Here is a 23,196-nt window from a genome sequence, read left to right on the forward strand (position 1 = left end):
CTTGAAGGAGGCTGGTCCGAGCTCTTAGAGGAAGCCTGAAACGAGTTCCTGGAGAAACTCTAGATGACGTTTTTGGAGGATGGAATACATGGAGGAATTCAGAATAAATTGCGAAATGAATTCTGTTATCACAAGAAATTGTAGACGGATTTTAGGAAATAAAACTTAAGGAATTCCGGAAGCAGTTCTTGAAGAATCCCTGAAGTGCATTCCTCCAACAATCTCGAAAAGAACTTCTACTGAAGGAAATTTATTGTGAATATCATAGAGGGATCCCAAAACATCTCCTGGTGTAATTGCAGGATAAAGTGTCGAAGGAATCGCAAAGGGAACTATGGGAAGAACCCTTGAAGATACTATTAGAGGAACCCAAGACATTATTTAATGGAGGAATACCGGAAGAAGCTTCAGAAGGCATTATGAAATGATGTTGATAGAATCCTAAAAGTTGCTTCTAGGATTCCTCCAGTAGTTTCGCCTGGAATTCCTCTTGAACTATCATCCAAGATCAACCAGAAGTTCCTGCTAAGTTGTCTCCAAGAGTTCCTTCTAGGATCTCTTCTTGAATTTCTGTGAGGTTTCCTCCAGGATTCCTTCAGAAATTCCTTCCGGGATTCTGCCAGGATTCTTCTTCTTTATGGCTCTACGTCTCCACTGGGACTTGGCCTGCCTCGCTTCAACTTAGTGTTCTTTGAGCACTTCCACAGTTATTAATTGAAGGGCTTTCTTTGCCTGCCATCGCATGAATTTGTATATTGTGAGGCAAGTACAATGCCCAGGGAGTCAAGAAAATTTCCCCGACCGGAACGGGAATCGAACCCGTCGTCTCCGGATTGGCGATCCATAACCTTAACCACTAGGCTAACTGGAGACCCTTCTGCCAGGATATCTGACGGTGATTGAATTCCTTCGGGAACTCTTTCCGAGATTTTTCTAAAAACTCCTTCCGTGATTTCTTCAGATTCTTCTGGAAGTTCATTTTGGAATATTCTCAGAAGTATATATGGAATTCCAAGAAAATTGTCAAGGTGTTAATTACGGCATTCCTTCAGTTCTCCGTGGAATTCCTTATGTACCGTCGTTAGGGGTGACATTGGGCCTAGAGGGTAACATTGGTCCATCGATCCTACGGATTCAATATAAGTCAGAGAACTTGACGGTGGATGCCAAGTATCTTAGAATTATGTATGCTTGTAGTTTAGCACACAAAATGCATTCCCGTCGTATTTTAAATGTACGGAATAGTGGCCCAATGTCACCCCACTTTGGCCCAATGACACCCCGCACGACGGTAACTATAGTTAGCAGTATACTCCAGAGTCCAGGCGTTCCGTATGGAATTCTTTTGCGAGTTTTTTATGAAAATTTTGAAGGATTTTCTTGGGGGCCATTCAAACATGACGTCCATCGTTTAGGTGGAGGGGGAGGAGGTCTAAGAAAGTGTGACGCTTCGTGTATTAAGTATACGAAGAAGCGTGACACTGGGGAGGGGGGTCTGGATTTCCCGAAAAATTATGGACGTTATATTTGGATCGCCTCTTGAGGAATTCCTGCAAAAATGTCTACAGGGGTCCCATCTGGGATTTCTCAAATAGTCGAAACAATTGGTCTATTCTAGAAATAGAAACAAACTTCTGGAAACATTCTAAAAGGAACTGGAGGAATCTCAGAAGGACCTCCTTGAAGAATCACTGAGGGACATTCTAGAGGAATCTTAGAAGGAATTCCTAGAGGAATCTCGGGATGGATTACTGGAAGCTTTGCGGATCTCCCAGAAGTCATTCCCGGAGAAATGGCGGAAGTAATATCTGAAGAAATCCCGTGACGAGTTCCTGGAAGAGTCCTGGAGGAATCCCATATAGAACCTCTTTAAGAATCTAAGAATATACTCCTGAAGGAATCCTACTCGGAATTTCTGAAGGAATCCAGAATAAACCCATGAAAAAATCTTGAGTTATTCTGGAGTAACGGTCAAAACTCCTAAAAGGTATTCTGGCAAATATTTTTCAGTTCAATTTCCATGAGCCCCACCGGCAAGTCTTCCACCATAATTGGTCGGCGTTAAATCGGAAAGGACTATGCGATATAATACGCTTGATTTGATACCTGAAGAGCTTGCAGGCAATTTTCACGGAAACATTGAAAAACACGTGCTCCGATCTGCCTTAACACCGACCAATTACCTACAGCCTAAATCTCAATGCAGGTCGGACTCGGTTATCCGGAGTCGGGTTGTGGCGCTTCTCAATATAATATCTAGGAAACGGAATGCTGTAAGATGCTGAAATTTTGTCTGATTACTAATCAAATTGACTTGATAACATGTCAAAATTCCAGCTTTATGGAGCATTTCGTTCTCCAGATATATGTTTGAGAAGCATCAGAATCTGACTCCGGATAATCGAGTCCGACCTGTAGAAAGTTATTAGGAAATGATTACGCAGACAACAATACGTTCCATAATATGTAAATACAAAATTTCCCATAAATAATTCGAAAAGTCCCAGTGAAGAAACAGGGGTGTAAGCAGTAATAAATAACAAAAGTTCCATAAACAAATAAAAAAATGCATAAATAAATTAAAAGTTTCCATAAATAATTGATTTTTGAGCAATTCAAAACGTCAAAAATGCAATGAATAAATCAACTGTTGCAATAAAAAAGCCATTTTTCCCACCATCAAAATTTCCAGAAATAAATTCGATTTTTCCATAATAAATTAGAAAATTCACAATAAAAAAAATATCGAAAAAGCAATAAAAAATTCAAAAAATGCAATAGAAAATAACGAAATTACCCATGACCAAATGCAGGAAAGTATGAGACAGTGAAATGCTGAATCGCACTTATATGACTGAAACGACTGAAAAACTTGCGTAACTATGATTGCAATTTACCGAGCAATTACTTGCTGTCCGAACTCGCTATCGCTCGTCGGATCTAAAAAAGGGATAACATCTATGTTTGCATTACACCGGGCAAGTTCTTGGATCTGTAGTTTGCCTAGAACTGAATCGATGCAGTTGCGATGCATCGGATATCGGAAACTTCGGCGGCCTTCTGCCGCCTCAGTTCCTCAATCCTCTATGCGGCTTCACCGCATGGTCTATATGATTTTGCATTTACGTTTATTGCTCTTTTTTACATTTATTAATAATTTATTTTTTTGTTTATTGCACTTTTTGTATTATTTATTGCTTTTTCGATATTTTTTATTGTGATTTTTCTAATTTATTATGGAAAAATCGAATTTATTTATGGAAAATTCGAAGTTTTTTGGTGGGAAAAATGGCTTTTGTTATTGCAACAGTTGAATTTGCATTTTTGACGTTTTTAATTGCTCAAAAATCAATTATTTATGGAAACTTTTGATTTATTTATGCATTTTTTTTTATTTGTTTTTGGAAATTTTGTTATTTATTACTGCTTACACCCCTGTTTCTTCACAGGGAGTCTACTCATAACTCAAAATAAAATTCCCTGAGTTTTCCAGGTTTTTCCAGATGAAATTTTGAAAGTTTTGAATTATAAGCTTAAATAAATTATAAAACAACCCAAATATTCTAAAAATTATAAAGGGTGACTTAGGGTATCATCGGCAGGTTTGTTCTCTTCGTCATGAGGGATTTTTGCCGGCCAAATTGCCTGAAACTTGATCATATTCAGCTTGGTTGGGAAGGATATGATGCCAACTCTGAGTTCAACAGGTTTCAAAAAAACCCCATGACGAAGAGAACAAAACTGCCGAAAATACGTAAGTTCCCCTACTCTTCAAAAATTCCTGAAATTTCATCCAAAGTTTATTCCTGACTCTCCGTAGGATTCTTTCACACGAGATATCTGTTTGAGTACGTCCCGATATTTCTTGCAAAGGTTTTCCGATATACTTTCAGAGATTCTCGCTGGATTCCACCTGAAGATCCATCCAAAATTATTCAAAATTTCTTCAAGAATGTCATTGGTTGAACCTCGCCTCGTAGCCATGCGGTTAGAGTCGGGGTGGATGAGGGTTCGATTCCCGCTCCAAGCTCCTTTTTCAAGGTCCAATAAGGACCGAAACGTCGGATCAAGAAAACATATAGTTGTTTTGATTCTCCCAGAAGACTGAAAAGCCAGCAACATAACTGAAGACATCCAACATACAGTAGATCACCTAAGAAACACTCGAATATTTCTCCATGAATTTCTTATAAGGTATTTCGTAAGTTATCTCAGGAGACATTCTGAGGAAAACCCGTAGAAGAATCCCTGCAATTACTTTGGGAGAAATCCCTAAAGGAGTATGCAGAATCTCGGAATAATTTCTGGTTAAGTTTCCGGGAAGAATTTTGAGAATAATGCACAGAATATCTGTAAAACTCTCAGGTGGATCACTGCAAGAAATCCGGTACAACTACAAGAAACAGCCTGGCTCTGAAAGAATGCAAGAGAAGAATTCAATGAGAAATATCAGCAATAACTCCTGTGGAAATCCCAGAAGGCACTCTGGAAAAAAATCTTAGGAGAAAATCCAGGGTAAATTAAGAAAAACTCTGAGAGACATCTTATGATCAACATCGGAAGGAATCTTCTGAGAGAAGTTCCAGGAGATACTCCGAGAAAAATCTCAGGTAAAACTTCAAAATAAACCTCGCGAAAACTTTTAACAAATTCCTGTAGGAGACTAGGAAGAACATCTCGAAGAAAGCCCAAAGCAATGGTTTGAAGATATCACAGGAAAAAAATGATAGAAATCTCTTCTGAAAAATTCCTTCAGAAACCCTTGGAGGAACTTCAGTAGAAACCCCATAACTCCTTTAGCAACTCTGAAAGACATTCTGTGAAGATCTTCTGGGGAAGTCCCATGAAGAACACCGGAAGGAATCGGGTAAAATTTCCGTGAGGAGTGCCGAAAGAAATTCCACGATTTATCCCGAAAGATATTCTTATAGAGTATTCGCAATAAATTCTGGTGGAAATCCTACGAAAATTTCTTTGAGCAAAACACTGGAGGAACTCTGGGAAGAAATAGCATCCCCGTGAAAAACTCCAAGAGAAATCGGTTGGAATTCAGGAATCCTGGAAGGAATCCGGAAGTATACCTTTCCGGAAAAAAATCAAAAAAGGAATACCAAATAAAATAGCGTTAAAAATGCGGAAGGAATTTTATAAGAAATCCTGGGAGACATTCCAGGAGGTATTTGTAAAGGAGTTCCAGGAAGAAATTCTGACGGAATTTTTGGAAAAAATCCATGTAGCGAAATTTCTATATGGTTTTTTACTACCAGGTTCATACGACCCAATGTTTTTTTTTATCGGAGTAAAATTCCAGGTTTTTCCCTGTTAAATAAAATTCCCTGAGGATTCCCGGTTTTCCAGGTTTTTCCAGGTAGTAGACACCCTGCTTCACTGGGACTTTTGGAATTATTTATGAAGAATGATCACTTTCTTATGAGTCGTTTATATTTTAGCCAAATGATCACTATGCTTCAATAATTCGGAAGTTTACACGAATCGCCTTATCAACTCTGATTTTTTCTTTTTTATATTTCAGTAAACAGTAGTTTGTTACTCATAGCAACATTAGCGGAGTACTAGTTTTTTCAATTTGCAGTAGAGTGCAAGGTAACATTATACGGAGGTGACAGTTCTCAATCTGTCAGATGAGATGTAACACGAGCAAAATAAGGGCAGGTACAAAATTGATTACTGCTTAGACGGTTCGAAAAGTCGGTAAAAGAAGAATAGAAGATATTTTTGTTTTCATCTTGTTTGTGTGTCTGTCAAGTGCAGGGGTGTAAGTTGACTGTCAACTGGGAACAAATTTCGCCTACCCTCTATCATGTTTTATAACCAGTAAAAAGACTACCAAACAAGAAAAGTTCAACTTTTGATTACAAAACTAAATTTAATACCATTTCATCATGCTAAAAGCAAGTCAGTATGTGATTTGAACATAAAGATTAATATATTCAGCATATTAGATTGAAAAATTTCATTCCGAAAAAATCAGTGTTCTGTTTTCACCATTATGAAATATTGGCCTCTACTCTCGCTTGTTTTTGTTGTTGCTTTGTTTGAAGAGCGAAAATCGGCTAAAAATTGAAACCTCTCTGGGCGATTATTTTTCTCGAATGAAAGGATAATTGAACACTATGACTCAAGAAATATCGATAATTACCGAAAACACTGATCATAAGCATCTAAATCGAGTGAAAAACACTGATGTTTGTGCTAATATTGATGTTTATAAAACCATTAAACAAAGAATGTTTACAAATTAGAACCAACAGTAGATGGCGCGCAGGTGGGCATGTTTGGGTGGGCGTAGAGGGTGGGACCTTACACCCCTGGTCAAGTGACCTGAGAATTGTCAAACTTTTTGGAGGTTAGGAATCGTGGTGTAATACAGAATTTTAGAGTTTTGGTCACGGTAAAGGCTGGGTATGCTGCGCAATTCAGATCCCATTGTGATCCACTAGCCTCTGCCCAGCAACTCCTATCCCTACCTTCTCGTGGTACCGGCCGGAAACTATGAGCAACCTTAGGAAAGATCGGGTAACCAACCCCGGTGGGAACTTTGGTCGTAGGCTGACAGGGAAGGGGGTTTGCTTCGGCAAACCTGAGCGTCTGTTCTCCAGGAGGAGCGACTCACAGCAGCGTTCGATCCCCATGTTAAAGGCGACTGATCTACGTCCGAGTGCCAGGGAAGGACTCTATGCTCAACTGTGCACTATGGTCCTCCGGAAAGTAGGGGGTTGGTGTCAGGCCCTACGAGCCAGCCGTAAAAAACCATTGTAACGGAAAATCAGCAACAGAATAATACGAACCGAAACCAACGGCAACGACCCCAGCGAACAAAAAGGACTTGCGATTGGAAACTCGGTACGTGGAACTGCCGATCTCTCAACTTCATTGGGAGCACCCGCACACTCGCCGATCTACTGAAGGACCGCGGGTTCGGCATCGTATCGCTGCAGGAGGTGTGTTGGACAGGATCCATGGTGCGAACGTTTAGAGGTAATCATACCATCTACCAGAGCTGCGGCAACACACGCGAGCTGGGAACAGCTTTCATCGTGATGGGTGATATGCAGAGGCGCGTGATCGGTTGGTGGCCGATCGACGAAAGAATGTTCAGGTTGAGGATCAAGGGCCGATTCTTCAACTTCAGCATAATGAACGTGAACAGCCCACACTCCGGAAGCACGGATGATGACAAGGACGAATTTTACGCGCAGCTCGAACGCGAGTACGATCGCTGCCCAAGCCACGACGTCAAGATCAGCATAGGAGTTTTAAACGCTCAGGTAGGCCAGGAGGAGGAATTCAGACCGACAATTGGTAAGTTCAGCGCCCACCAGCAGACGAACGAAAACGGCCTACGACTCATTGATTTCGGCGCCTCCAAAAATATGGCCATACGTAGCACCTTTTTCCAAAACAGCCTCCCTTATCGTTACATCTGGAGATAACCACAGCAGACGGAATCTCAAATCGACCACGTTCTGATTGACGGACGGCACTTCTCACTATCTGGTGATGATCAAACTGCGCAAAAAAAAACTCTCCGTCATCAACAATGTACGGTACCGGCGACCGCCACGGTACAACCTAGAGCGACTGCAACAACCGGATGTCGCCTCAGCATACGCGCATAATGTCGAGGCCGCGTTGCCAGACGAGGGCGAGCTCGATGAGGCCCCTCTAGAGGACTGCTGGAGTACAGTGAAAGCAGCCATCAACGACGCAGCCGAGAGCATCATCGGGTACGTGGAACGGAATCGACGGAACGAATGATTCGACGAAGAGTGCAGAACGGTTTTGGAGGAGAAGAACGCAGCGAGGGCGGTAATGCTGCAGCAAGGGACTCGACAGAACGTGGACCGTTATAAACAGAAGCGGAAACAGCAGACCCGCCTCTTTCGGGAGAAAAAGCGCCGCCTGGAAGAAGCGGAGTGCGAAGAAATGGAACTGCTGTGCCGTTCCCAAGAAACACGGAAGTTCTACCAGAAGCTGAACGCATCCTGAACTGAACCAACTCCCACGCTGAGGGTGGTTAAGGATGTCATTCATCAGATAAAAACCAACATAGCAGCTGGTAAGGATGGTATCGCAGCTAAACTCATCAAGATGGACCCAGAAAAGTTGGTCATCTGTCTCCATCGGTTGATAGTCAGGATCTGGGAAACTGAACCGCTACCGGAGGAGTAGAAGTAAGGGCTAATCTGCCCCATTCACAAGAAAGGCGATCATTTGGAATGTGAGAACTTCAGGGCGATCACTATTTTGAATGCTGCCTACAAAGTGATATCCCAGATCATCTTCCGGCGTCTGTCACCTAAAACGAATGAGTTCGTGGGAAGTAATCAAGCCGGCTTCATCGACGGCCGGTCGACAACGGACCAGATCTTCACCGTACGGCAAATCCTCCAGAAATGCCGTGAATACCAGGACCCAACGCATCACCTGTTCATCGACTTCAAAGCGGCATACGACAGTATCGACTGCACAGAGCTATGGAGAATCATGGATGAAAACGGCTTTCCTGGGAAGCTGACTAGGCTGATTAAAGCAACGATGGACGGTGTGCAAAACTGCGTAAGGGTTTCGAATCTCGCCGCAAAGGTCGGACTGGTGGTGAATGCGTCAAAAACAAAGCACATGCTGGTAGGCGGAACCAAACACGACCGGATCCGTCTGAGTAGTAATGTTACGATAGACGGGGATACCTCGGATCCTTACTGACGGCTGACAACAACGTGAGTAGTGAAATTTGAAGGCGCATCATCAGCGGAAGTCGGGCCTACTACGGGCTTCAGAAGAAGCTGCGGTCAAAAAAGATTCACCCACGCACCAAATGCACCATGTACAAGGTCCTCTACGGACACGAGACGTGGACCATGCCCGAGGACAACCTGCAAGCACTCGGAGTTTTCAAGCGACGCGTGCTAAGGACGATCTTCGGCAGTGTGCAGGAGAACGGTGTGTGGCGACTGGCAGAGAAGGATGAACCACGAGCTCGCTTCACTTTACGGCGAACCCAGCATCCAGAAGGTGGCCAAAGCCGGAAGGATACGGTGGGCAGGGCATGTTGCAAGAATGCCGGACAACAACCCTGCAAAGCTGGTGTTTGCTACTGATCCGGTTGGCACAAGAAGGCGTGGAGCGCAGAGAGCACGACGGCAGACCAGGTGGAGCGTGACCTGGCGAGCATTGGGCGCGATCGAGGATGTAGATCGGCAGCCACATTCCGAGTATTGTGGCGTACTATTGTTTATTATGTCTTGTCTTAAATGTGATGAAGAGCAAATAAATGTATGTTTGTACAGTTGCCCCAAGAAACAAACACGACTCGCTAATCGGGGCGCAGTCGTGACCCAATCAGCGAATCCACCCAACTAACAATTGCAAGTCACAAACAAGCAAGCTTGCTGAATTGTTGCTTAATAATGGTAAAGATAGCTGAACTAAAATGATGCTCTACACATTACTGTTTAAATGATTTTTCAATTGAGAAAATAATCAATGTTCGACTTTCCTCATCGGTATCAACAATGATAAATTAAATCACCTTTCAAAAGTTTAACATGAAATTTATTCGACAAGCATTGATTCCTTAACAGAAGAGTTTAACAAAACATTTGTCTGCATCTAATTAAACTGATGTAACGATAAGCATATGCTCCTGAACAATGTGCTTTTCACTTGTCAAATAAACGCCTTCAGTCCGTCATAGTTTGACTCGGAACTTTGTTCGGATTATGGGATAATTCATGGCTAAAACAGTTTAGACAACCAAGTTATTAAAGAACCAAAATTTTATACGAATCACATAAAATAAAACAGAATAGAATTATGTAGTTTAGCATTGAGTGCCAAGAGACGTAATCAACGTAAAAATGGTATTTATTTATTATTATTAGTCTGTAACAAGATATCTTGTGCCTTGATTATTATATTTTTTATCTTCCGCAGCAGTTCGATTGTACGAGACGCTTGAATCGATGCATTTGACATTTCAGTGCTGTCGTGTTTACTGAATATTGTTCCCACAGTCACCTAGATAACCAAACAGCATTCAGATATCGACACATTTCAAGTATCCCTAAACATCCTTATGCACTATTTATTGACCATAATATAAAAATGCCATAACAAAAGCATAAATAAAAAAAATGCTTAACGGATCTTCGACTGAGCATGAGTAGATTACCTGAACAGATGCTGTGACTGCACCATGTCCAAGACCATACCGCACCACATATTGTCATACATTTTTAAAGAACGATATTTAGTAATAAAAATAAAAAAAAAAAACATATTCATATCGCAATTAGTTCGTCTGGAAACAATATCTTCAATAAGGACCAACACTTTTTGGCCGCATTCGATACAAGTTTTCTCACCGTGCGATAAAAATACTGACAGCGAAATCAGAATGGAAAACACGTGTTTTGGGCTGAACAGCTGTTGAAGTATAAGGCGTTGTTCAGTTGATTACCACGTGCTGTGCTAATTCACCACTGCTGAACACAAGTTCAGGAGTGATCATTATTGAGTCATGGAAAGATTATGTTTGGCTTTTGGTGCTGTATCCCAAGTAACAATTCCATTGCTGATTGGTTTTGTTTGATTTTTATTAAGGTTTATTACAGCAATAATTAAAACTCACAGTTTAATGACTACTTTTATGAAAACCATTGATAAAATGTTTTATAGTATACTTGAAGATATTCATAAAGACAGATTTTAAGAGTAAACAAAACTTTCCGATATGTAAACCTTCTGGCAATCATTATTACCACAATAAAACTGTTAAAACTCTCAACAGATGGCGATCCGTTCGATTAGTAACGACATCTGTTGGTGGAAAAGCAGAAACTACGACACTGCTAGGTTTATTGCGGTCGTCATAAAAGTAAACTTGCTTTCGTTTTATTTTCGCTGATTATGGTCGTCGCCATATTGAATAATTAGCTTACGTGAATGGAAAATAGTTAATATTGCTTAAATAAGCAATGAATTGATAGTTTGCCACCATTTGCATAACATGCTCACATAAATAAACTCTCTCTGCTGAGTTTTCTTGTGATTCGAGATAGTTTCACTAAATTCACAAATTGATTTATTTCATTCCAAGATGATAATATTCACTATTTTCGAAGCGCATTAATTTTATGATTCTGCAACCCCAATATTCACGGTAAATTCGAATGCGCATAAGCCTACCAACACAATAACTACTAAAATATTACTTTGAAATGATCGCTTTCTACATACGAATGATGTATCCTCCTGAACTTTACGTGCCATCGCAAAAGCTTCTCTGCATCTTGAGCTGACATGGTTTTAAAAAAAAAACAACAACAAACGAAAATGGAACATTTTTCAACTAGGTTTTAAAACGAGTTTATTGCTACTCTTAATGCGGTTTGCAAAACCCCTCCGAGAATGGTCCACTTAGCCAGAAGATGCTCTTAAAGAGGTTATCAATAGGTTTTGATGTATGATTCAGTTTTATTGCACGTTTTATAAAATTGGTTATGAAGATCTCTTGTAGAGCCGAACAAAACTTAAAATGTTACTTGGGATCTCCCCATCTCTAGGATGGCGCAGATAGGAAGGCATGCGGCTGGCAATCGACAGGTCTCGAGTTCTAATCCGGATTTAGGTAATTTTATATGTGATTCTTATTTCATAATAGGTGTTCTCAACATGAGAGCAAATAATCACTCTCGCGAGAGTTCAACATTTTTGCATTTTATTTATTTTCAGTCGTTTTTGCCAAAGCTTAATAACAACTTTCTTGTACATTTGTGAAACGCTTTGAACAACAAAAAATTAAGTTGGTGCACAACATGATGCTTTATAACTTCTCCAAATTTGTGTGAACAAACACTATATAACAAATGTTGTTAAGAAATAGCCTAGGATGTGCCAAAAAACTTTCTCGAAGACCGCAAATTGATCCGACGCTTGTGAAAAAGTAATACGCTTGGTTATTCAGGCCAAAAATTAAGATTTTATTATAATTATTGATGCTATTCTTTTACATGTTAAATGTTAAGCACCTTCAGACAATCGGCAGGTTATATCTTTTGTCACAAGACCCGGATCGCTTTGCGGTCTCGAAGTTTTTCAAGATATCTGAGACTATACTTTTATGTAATCGGTTACATACTTGCAGAAGAATTTTTATCTTTTATTTTATCTATTTTTTTAAAATTTTTATTATTGTGTACATATTTTAACTTATGCTATTTCTACACTTATTGTTTTATCTTTTATGATGAAAATACAAAAAAGTAAGTTTTTCCATATAAATTTTCATACAAATTTCAATCGCGATGCGCTAAGTGTAGGCATAACTGATAGCGCTCAACATGCTTGCTGGTCGCGAGGAAAAAGTTTTGCCGTTTCTTTTTATTGACATTTTGGTTGAGATGAGTTCACATCGCCCTGTTCGAACGATAATCAGCCTCACGGGAATGGCCGATCAAAAAAAAAAAATGCAAAAAATGAAACACATCTTCATTTGGAATCGAACCAAAAACCTTCAGATGGGCAGCACAACAAGCATACCAACAGAGCTAATTCAACAGCTCGGAAGGAACTACGCTAAATCGTCAATAAAAGCTTGACTGGTTCGCCTTACGTCTGCAGTCGGATGCCATGTGACGAATGCAGGTTCGTTTTTCGTCTTTCGCAAAAGAAGACAAAAGAGAATGACGAAAACTATAGCTCCCTGTTTTATTTTCGGTTTCTTTATTCCTGTTCGGGTTTGTCACTGCGACCAGTTTTTAGATCTATTGTGACATTACCCGTATCCTTAGTGTAGTGCATGTCGCATTACTCAATTGTCATTGAGGGGCAATAAAGTATCGATTTTGTTACAGTTTTTGTTTTGTTTTCTTAGAAAACAAAACAAGAGTACTGATATTGGCTATGCATCGGAAACCTAGCATCACCCTTGTTTTACTGCTAAATTGTCCCCAGTAAGAAGTTTAGAACCCGGGTTTTAACATTAGCAGCAATACTATTCCAATAATGGAACATGTGACGACGAGAACCCCTCGGCGCGGAACGGATGAAAGTTTCCACAGGGAGGCTACGAATACGGTGTACGCGCCTGAAATCTCAGAAATTGGAAAGCTGACAGAAGGTGGATGAAGAGAAGTGTCAGTAACCATTACGTAGCAGATTGTGGTAAAGAGCTAAAAGTTGAGTACCGTAGTTAATATTACTAAAAAGGAAATTTATACTGTATTACCCTTATTATTTGAAAGTAGTATCTAAAATTGTTTGTATAACCTAAAGTGAACTAGAAAAACCTAGAAGTAAGTGTAAAACTTAAAATCTACTATTTGTAACCTACCTAATGTGAATTCTTAAATCTAGCTACACAAACACATATACTACATGCTAAATTTGTTAAAACTAAAGGAATAGTACGGAGACACTGTTAAAATTGTAAGTACAAATGCGTTAACCTAATGAAATGAAACTTACAAAATAAACCAATTGCAGCTTAAGCTGTCCCAATCAACCTTGTGTTCTACTACGGGACTGCTGAAAGAAAACAGTTGTAACATCCTTTAGAATTTTAACACCGCAAACAATGGCGGATAAGGGGAATGATTCGCAGGTGACACGAAATTGTGCATCATGCACAATGCCCGACGAGCACGACGACATGGTGGCGTGTGACGCCTGCCACGAATGGCATCATTATTCTTGTGTTAAAGTTGATGCTACCGTTCAGGATCGGGGTTGGAAATGTGCATCCTGCGTACTCCCCAAAGGCGCAATGACCGATCTGCAGGCTCTCGGATCTGATGCGGCGGAATCGAATAAAAAAGGCGCTAAACCAAAGGAAACGGTAGAGCGTTTGGAAAATCTCGTCGTTCCTTCGAAGAAGGTGGGTACGAAATCGTCTACCGGAGGTAGCAAGGTCAGTCGAAGGTCGAAGAAAGGCGAGCCAAGTACTACATCAAGCGCTCGAATTCGACTGGAACTGGAGCTGAAGGCCGTAGAAGAACAGCAGAAGATACGAGAAGAAGAGTTGGCAGCGGAAAAGGAGCTTCAGGACCTCGAACGGAAGCTTGAGGAAGAATTGCGAGAGAAGGAGTTGGCGATCGAGGCGAAACGGATCGCCGAAGCGAAAACTGCTCTGAAAAGGAAAATCGAACTAGAACGTGAGTACAAAAAGCAACAGATGGCAATCCGAAGACAGTCCGAGGAAGAGAAGGTAAAGCTGATTCGTCAGGCATCCGAGTACGGCAGCAGCAGGGGTAGTTCGATCGGAACGGATATCGGCTCTAAGGACAGAGTACAGGATTGGCTATCAAAATCGGCGCAGCAGACAGCGGAACCGGTAAAGCAGTTCATGTTAGCAGTCGACTATAACAACGGCCCAAAACAGGTATTCCACGAAGAAAAAACTAACAACCCACCAATATCTAAAAGGCAGATAGGAGCTTAGATCACCCCCCTCTAACAACGCAAAATAAAGCTGTTCCTTCTTCAATCCTCCCTACACATACGATAAATAGTCAGGCAACCAGAGATCAGCAAGCTCACACTAATATTTTCGCTAAACGAAATTTTGTGGATGAGTTTGAGCAACTGAAAGTGGGGGGAGCTTCCGGAACCCATGCCACTGCTGGTAATCATAATCCGAAGCTGTTGTTCAGTGGAATCGATTGCGTTCAACGTTTCGAAAACCGCGATCGTTGCAGTGCTCGTCAAAGAGGGGAAAATGAACGCCGTTTAAGTGAAGTGATGTTGCCTGCAAGTGGTGACCATGAAAGTCGAAGTGTTAGAGTGCATACAGCGGGTCCTTCTGGAGCCGAAAACCGAAGGATGGTCGATGAACGGGATGGTCAAGCGGAAGCCGACCAAAGCGAAGCAGGAGTTGATAACATGCTAGAACAGCCGATTCCGAAGAATGCTGTGTCTGGTAGCCAAGAGAACTACAGCGAAGATTACGGGGATGGTCCAACAAACCGTCAACTGGCTGCTAGACAGGTGATGGGGAAGGATTTACCAACCTTTTCGGGCAATCCAGAAGAGTGGCCGATCTGGATTAGCAACTTTCGCCGGTCGACATCCACCTGCGGATTTTCCGAAGATGAAAACTTGATTCGTCTTCAACGATGTTTGAAGGGACCAGCGCTTGAAGCAGTTCGCAGCAGACTGCTTTGTCCTTCCAGTGTTCCACACGTAATCCGTACTTTAGAGATGCGATACGGGCGACCGGAGACGCTTATTCGCTCAATGACAGAGCGAGTACGTCGGCTGCCTGCGCTAAGGACCAATGACTTGGATGGGATCATAGAATTCGGCCTTGTAGTGGATAACCTGGTGCAACATTTAAAAAATGCTGGACAGCAGGCGCATCTAACCAACCCATCATTGCTGCATGATCTAGTTGGGAAGTTGCCGGTTGACTACAAGCTAAAGTGGTCAGCATACAAAAGCATGCGACTCGACGTGGACCTGAGTACATTTGCACAGTTCATGTCAACGCTGGTCGAGCTTGCATATGACGTAGCAGATGATTTTCCGTGTATTGAGAAAGTACCGAGACAAACCCAGATGAGTAAGGAGCGAACCTTTGTGCAGACACACGTGGAGTCCATGAGAAGCGAACTAGCTAATAGCAGTAATCCAGGCTTCCGGACTCCAAAGAAGCCATGCGTAGTATGCCATACGGAAGGACATCGAGTAGCGGAATGCAGTCGATTCAAAGCGATGGACATTTGTGGAAGGTTGAACGTGGTGCAGCAGAGCGGTGTATGCCGATCGTGTTTGAACTTCCATGGCAGATGGCCGTGTAAAACCGCAAAGGAATGTGGTGTCAACGATTGCCGGTTAAAACATCATCAACTGTTGCATTCACCGTCCGTATCTGCTGACACAGCGGTATCTACGAGTCATCTGAGCGAATCCGTTGGGAGTGAGGGTCCTCTGTTCAGAATAATTCCGGTAACGTTGTATGGAAAGGATTGCAAGGTAAGCGTCTACGCGTTCGTTGACGAAGGGTCCAAGATTACGCTGTTGGAGGACGCCGTGGCTGATCAGCTTGGACTAGCAGGGCCAACAGAATCTCTGAATTTACAGTGGACTGGGAATATAAAGCGTAGTGAACCAAACTCAAGACGGATTAGCGCTGAAATTTCTGCAGAAGGATCGGCGAAGCAGTACCAGTTGTGCAACGCTCGTACTGTGGGTGGACTGCTGCTTCCATCACAATCGGTATGTTACGAAGAGATGTGCAGCCGTTATCCACATCTAAGAGGTTTGCCAATAAAAAGCTACGAGAAGGTGTCGCCTAAACTCTTGATTGGTCTTGACAACTTGAAGCTCACCGTACCGTTGAAAATTAGAGAAGGGGGATGGGTAGAGCCGATCGCCGCAAAGAGTCGCATCGGGTGGAGCATCTACGGATGCGCAACGACGCCACCAGTCTCGGCTGTCGTGTGCGGGCTTCATTTTGGAGGATGGACCGATCAAGAGCAAGAGCTCAACAAGTTGGTTCGCGACTATATCACACTGGACAATACTGGCGTAACGCATCATACTACGCACTTGGAATCCAAGGAGGACCAACGGGCGAAAATGCTGCTGCAGACAACCACCAAAAGAATCGGCAGCGCTTTCGAGACGGGACTACTGGGGAAGGTCGATGAGGTACGGTTTCCAAACAGCTACGGAATGGCGTATAAGCGGATGTGTTCTTTGGAAAGGCGACTGAATGAGGATTCAACACTGTATGAACGTGTCAGACAGCAGGTGCGAGACTACGAATTGAAGAAGTATGCGCACAAAGCAACACATCACGAATTGTCTACTACCGGTGCTGACCAGTGCTGGTATCTGCCGTTGGGGATAGTCATAAACGCGAAGAAGCCAAATAAGCTGAGGATGATTTGGGACGCTGCGGCCAAAGTTGATGGAGTCTCGCTAAACTCCGCACTGCTCAAAGGGCCAGATTATTTGACATCTCTTCCAGCGGTTATTGGAAAGTTTCGATTGTATCAGTTTGCCCTAACTGGTGACATTAGGGAAATGTTCCATCGCTTCTTCATCCGGCAGCAAGATCGACAGTTCCAGAGGTTCCTGTTCCGAGATCACCCGCAAGAAGAGCCGATAACGTACGTAATGGATGTAGCCATCTTCGGAGCTGCTTGTTCACCGAGCAGCGCTCAATATATAAAAAATCTGAACGCCAAAGATTTTGAGGCAAACTATCCACGAGCAGCAGAAGCCATCGTTAATCGTCATTATGTAGACGATTACCTGGACAGCTTTGGAACAGCTGAAGAAGCGGTAAAAATCGGAAGGCAGGTCAAGGCTATACATGCTGAGGGTGGTTTCGAAATCCGAAACTTCCTATCCAACGAAACTGCGATAGCTGCACAGGTCGGAGACGAATCACCAGAAATAGAAAAGAACATCTGTGTGGAGAAGGACGAGCGGATTGAATCTGTACTTGGCATGAAGTGGATTCCTAGCAGCGATACCTTCACGTTTATAGTCTCTCTTCCAGACAACTTATGCCATGTTCTCGAACATTCGCATGTGCCTACAAAACGAGAAGACATATGGGCGACCGGAATAGAGTGGGATGACCCGATTACCGAAGCAGTACTGATGCAGTGGAAACAATGGATTGGACTTATCCCGAAATTGAGCACTCTTCGTGTACCCCGTTGTTACCTCAACGGAGCCAGAGATAACAGCTATTCCAAATTGCAGGTTCACACATTCGTCGATGCAAGCCAGTCCGCGTACTCGTGCGTAGTGTATTTCCGAGTAGATACACCAGAAGGTCCAGCCGTTAGCCTTGTGGCGGCAAAATCCAAAGTTGCTCCTCTGAAAATGCTGACGATACCTCGCCTTGAACTCCAGGCTGCAGTTCTGGGATCTCGCCTGCTCAATAGTGTAATAGCAATGCACGCTCTCCCTGTAACGAAACGTGTTCTGTGGTCCGACTCCAATACCGTTCTCGCCTGGATTCGGTCGGATCAGCGGCGATACCATCAGTACGTGGGATTCAGGATCGGCGAAATACTTTCGATGACAGACGTTAGTGAGTGGCGTAAAATACCTACGAAACAAAATGTTGCGGATGACGCCACGAAATGGGGAACTGGACCAGACATCCGATCAGAAAGCCAGTGGTTCCAAGGTCCAGCATTCCTTAAACAACTGGAGGCATTCTGGCCGCGTGAAGTTGAGCATATCAATTCAACGGAGGAAGAGGTGATACCATGTAATCTTCACAAAGAAATAGAGCCGTTGCTAGTGGACGCCACTAGGTTTAGTAAATGGGAGAAACTACACCGCACCATTTCTTATGTACACCGGTTCATCGAGAATATCCACCGATCTCGAAGAAACGAAGAGCGAAATCTAGGAGCCCTGTCGCAAGAGGAAATGCTGATAGCCGAGAGATCGTTGTGGATCCAAGCACAAGCAGAGTCGTTCGCCTCTGAAATACAGTCGCTTAAGAAGACAAAAGGGAGATCAGAGGATACTCATGAGGTCCTACCGAAATCCAGTTCACTGTACAAGATCTGTCCGTTTCTTGACGACACAGGAGTGATGCGGAAACGAAGTCGCCTGGAAAATGCCGATTGGATGGCGTTTCACACTAAGTACCCGGTGATACTTCCTCGTAAAAATCGCATAACTTTTCTTCTTGTCGATTACTACCACCGTCGCCTGCAACACCGCAACCGTGAAACGGTTGTCAATGAGATGCGGCAGCTCTACGAGATTCCACGACTAAGGTCAGTGGTGTTCAACGTGGTGAATTCCTGCATGGCATGCCGGTTTCGCCGAGCTGCTCCTAATCCGCCTTCTATGGCACCGCTGCCCAAAGTGCGAGTCACACCCTATGTCCGGCCGTTCACGTTCGTGGGCGTTGACTATTTTGGTCCAGTGTTAGTGAAAGTCGGCCGCAGCAACGTCAAACGATGGATAGCACTTTTCACTTGTTTGACGATTCGTGCGGTGCACCTTGAAGTTGTACACAGTTTGTCCAAGGAATCATGCGTTATGGCAGTGAGAAGATTCGTGTCACGGCGTGGAGCACCAGTAGAAATATTCAGTGACAATGGCACTAACTTTCTTGGTGCAAGTAATCAACTGCGGAGAGAGACCGAAGCACAGTGGCCGGAAGCCGGACAAAACCTCAAAAATCGACTTCAATATTTTATTTTTCTAATATTTTTCTTCCATTATAGATACTTCAACTAAGAAAATCCCAAATTTTCAAGAGATTTGGTCGAAAATTGAGTCTTGTAGATTTTTTCAAAGTTGAAGTTTTAGGTGCTACAATATTAGTATTTATTGTCTTTATTTTATGAGCTTCCTTCATGAGTTCGTTGTAAATGTTAGGAAGGCTTGAATAATGTGACAATATTTTTTGTGTTTTTGGGTATGAATAGCCATTACATTTCAGGGATTGTTTGGAATTCAATCACAAAATTATTATGTTTTTACAATACGCAAACATATTGACTTTTATGAAATTTTGAAGAAAAAAATCGTATTAAAGAGATCCAGTACTTGTTTAGGAAACATCAGAAAACGACGCCGTATCCCGGATCTGACGTGCAATTTTGTCTAGTTTTTGGCTGTATAGGTCACTGTTTGCGCATTTTTGCGCTAAGCGCGAAAAAAAAAATGTTTTTCTATCAGGTCACAATGGAGCCGCATGGTTATGGAGGAAGTGATATTGTTTGAAGTTTAAATTTTATCTTAACATAGTTCAAATTGACTTCAGAATACTAACAATTTAGTGTAATTTTTGGTCATAAGAGGGGGGGGGGGGGGGGTGCTCGTCTGATAATGTTATAATGTAATGGCCATAACTTTAACATTTTTTTATATTTTTTTTAATATTTTTTTATTTTTTGACAGAAAAACACAAGAAGGTGGGTGCTCCAGTTTAAAACAGTAACCTAGAGAGGAAAGGAGTGATGACTAAGTATGAATAAGCCTTTATTTTCTTAGACACTACCCACATGTTGCTTCACCAGATACCACTAACTTAACTAAGACAAAAACAACCGTGAAAACATGTAAAAATAACTACAAACCATTGCTCATTGATTTTCTTACACTGGTTGTTTCTTCGATTCATCGTAATCGTTAGAATTGCTCAACAACCTTGGAAGCAATCTCTTCACGAACTTCTATCGAAGTTTCAATATATAGTAACACAAATTCGTCGACATCTACGTGTTTCTTTTCTACACGCACATCGCTACAGTTCAAAGCAACAATCATCTTAAAAAAAATATAAATGGAATTCACTAAACGGCGATAAACGCTACGTTAAATATTTTTCTGCGTAAACGTCGCGATCACCAAGGCAATCTTTGAATATTTTAATCGCAATTTTATGAAACGAACATTTTACGCTCTCTAGTGAAACCCCTTTTATTGGTTTTTTAAACTTGAAGTTTTATTGTATGTTATTCATGCAGTTTCGTTAAACACATTTCTACTGAACGACACACAGAGTGATAAAGATTTTGAAAACATTTGCTGGAACTCTACTGTTCATAAATATGATTACCGATCTCTGATGATCGTTTATCAAAAACTCCCTTCAATATTGCGAATATGAATTGCCAATTCTTTATAGATAGGGTTGTTTCGGTTGCTTCGACAAGTGATAGCAGGGATCGATGAACCTTAAAACCCAAACTCGGAAGAGCATATATGAAGTTGTTGAAACGAGATTGATAAAAAGTAGTTCAAATTTTACGCAGTTCACTATATTAGACTATCTGACCCCATAATGATTGAATTAACACACCTCCGTGCACTCACCGTAAAATGTCACGTGGTCTATGGGCAGTGCCTGAGAATAGACCACGTCTTGTCAGCCAACATTAGTGTGTATCTGAATTGATCCATTGAAAGAAAACGTAGGTAAACGATTTTTTCTAATGATTTATGTAGTTTTGAAGATTTTGGACCACCCTAACAGCAACAAATACACAATTATAGGTTATTTTGATACCAATACATGATTTAAGAACCCCCAAATTAAAAGCTTAATCAGAACCTACGTTCAGAAAGTACATCGTGATAGCTTATTATCGATTATTTTTACATGCTTTCCATAATCAGCAGATTTCAAAATTTTGAACCACCCTAATACAGTAAAATCAAAATATATGATAAGCTTCATATCAGAAATAGATTTAGAGAACTAAAATCATCACCTGTGAATTTTAGCAATTTCGGTTAACATTTGAGGTTTTGTCCGACTTTTGTATGGAGGCCCGCCACTGTGCGAAGAGCTGGTTCATCACCTAGCGTCCACGTTTACCAACACTACGACCCGTTGGTCGTTCAACCCGCCTGGAGCTCCTCATATGGGAGGGGCATGGGAACGAATGGTTCGGTCTGTCAAGGTGTCAATCTCCGGTATTCTGGACAATCAGAGGCGGCCGGACGATGAGGTTTTGGAGACGGTGGTGATCGAGGCAGAAGCGATGATTAATTCGCGTCCGCTGACCTACATACCGCTAGAGTCTGGTGAACAGGAATCTCTAACTCCGAACCACTTCTTATTAGGAAGCTCAAGCGGAGTGAAACAGAAGCCAGTATTACCTACGGATTATCAAGCGACGTTGAGGAATGGTTGGAAGCTGGCACAGCACCTGTCGGATGGGATATGGAGGAGATGGATTAGGGAATATTTGCCAGTAATATCCAGACGATCGAAGTGGTTCGAAGAAGTGAAGGAGGTAGCTGAAGGAGACCTAGTGCTGATAGTCGATGGAGCGGTACGGAATCAGTGGATGAGAGGGATAGTGGAGAAAGTCGTGCACGGCAAAGATGGACGAGTGCGGCAAGCATGGGTGCGAACGGCGAATGGTTTACTACGGAGACCAGTTGTGAAGTTGGCGTTGCTCGACGTCTTAGATGGAAGTAAACCGGATGATGACCAGGATCGTTTACGGGTGGGGGGATGTGACGACGAGAACCCCTCGGCGCGGAACGGATGAAAGTTTCCACAGGGAGGCTACGAATACGGTGTACGCGCCTGAAATGTCAGAAATTGGAAAGCTGACAGAAGGTGGATGAAGAGAAGTGTCAGTAACCATTACGTAGCAGATTGTGGTAAAGAGCTAAAAGTTGAGTACCGTAGTTAATATTACTAAAAAGGAAATTTATACTGTATTACCCTTATTATTTGAAAGTAGTATCTAAAATTGTTTGTATAACCTAAAGTGAACTAGAAAAACCTAGAAGTAAGTGTAAAACTTAAAATCTACTATTTGTAACCTACCTAATGTGAATTCTTAAATCTAGCTACAGAAACACATATACTACATGCTAAATTTGTTAAAACTAAAGGAATAGTACGGAGACACTGTTAAAATTGTAAGTACAAATGCGTTAACCTAACGAAATGAAACTTACAAAATAAACCAATTGCAGCTAAAGCTGTCCCAATCAACCTTGTGTTCTACTACGGGACTGCTGAAAGAAAACAGTTGTAACAGAACATATGTTCCGTAATAAGGATTCTAGTATGTTCCTTGCATACCAGCACTTACCTGTCTTTGAAGAGTTAGTACATACATGGATCCCTAACCCGATTTGATGTCCTTTGCATCAAGTTTAGCCTCGAACGGCGAGGTTTTTAACTATCTGCAAAGTAAGGTTAATTAACTTAGTTTTATTCAGAGACCGTAAGCCACCACGATACCAGTGACAAGGACTAAATACTATGATTCCTTGAATTGCCAGAACGCATATTCCAAAATTGGAAAAGTAGGACGACACTAGGTTTCGGTAGATTTTACTCCGTAACTCAACACGAAAAGGTGATCTACCCACGTTACGGGCTCCGTTAACGATCGAGCATCTTTTTGGAACCCCCTCAATCATTCATCCATCAGCACGGGTCGCCTGACACCTTGGATTGGGGTTCCCCAGTTTGTTGGACTTTTACCCCCGGAACAGGGGGTCCGTAGTGCTATTCTAGCCGGCAGCTACACGGGCACTTCTTTATTTTCGGTTTATCCTCGTCGTGATTTCTTTGTCATGAGGTAAGTGACTTTGATGATGATGTAAGTGACGGAGTTTGGTGACGAACTTTTTTAGTTTTTCGTCGTTGATCGGTGACTAAACAGATGGTTACCAACTCTGGATAAGATAACAGTTTGACGAATAGAA

General features: G+C 42.1%; 2 protein-coding genes across 5 annotated transcripts in view; both read left to right on the forward strand.

Moving 5' to 3' along the window:
- Positions 1-23,196, forward strand: part of LOC109423306 (uncharacterized) — a 764,938-nt gene that overhangs the window by 121,860 nt on the left and 619,882 nt on the right. The window contains exon 1 of one of the 4 annotated variants that reach the window (XM_062854205.1): positions 11,593-11,653. The exons of the other annotated variants lie outside the window; for them this stretch is intronic. The gene's annotated coding sequence lies outside the window, so the exon portion shown is untranslated. Of the gene's footprint in view, positions 1-11,592; positions 11,654-23,196 lie in introns of those variants that run through there. 4 annotated transcript variants of the gene reach the window in all.
- LOC134286963 (uncharacterized) lies at positions 14,845-22,019 on the forward strand. The gene is made up of 2 exons (XM_062848676.1): positions 14,845-19,024; positions 21,289-22,019. The coding sequence occupies exons 1-2, from the start codon at positions 14,845-14,847 to the stop codon at positions 22,017-22,019; spliced, it is 4,911 nt and encodes a 1,636-aa protein (XP_062704660.1).

Source organism: Aedes albopictus, chromosome 2, assembly GCF_035046485.1.
Source record: "Aedes albopictus strain Foshan chromosome 2, AalbF5, whole genome shotgun sequence".
NCBI lineage: Eukaryota > Metazoa > Arthropoda > Insecta > Diptera > Culicidae > Aedes > Aedes albopictus.

Bases quoted from the DNA above. Each gene is read 5' to 3' on its own strand.
- LOC134286963 (XM_062848676.1), top strand. From the start codon at position 14,845: ATGGTCGATGAACGGGATGGTCAAGCGGAAGCCGACCAAAGCGAAGCA. The intron at 19,025-21,288 runs GTTTGTCCAAGG...TTTTGTATGGAG, and splicing joins GCACCTTGAAGTTGTACACA to GCCCGCCACTGTGCGAAGAG.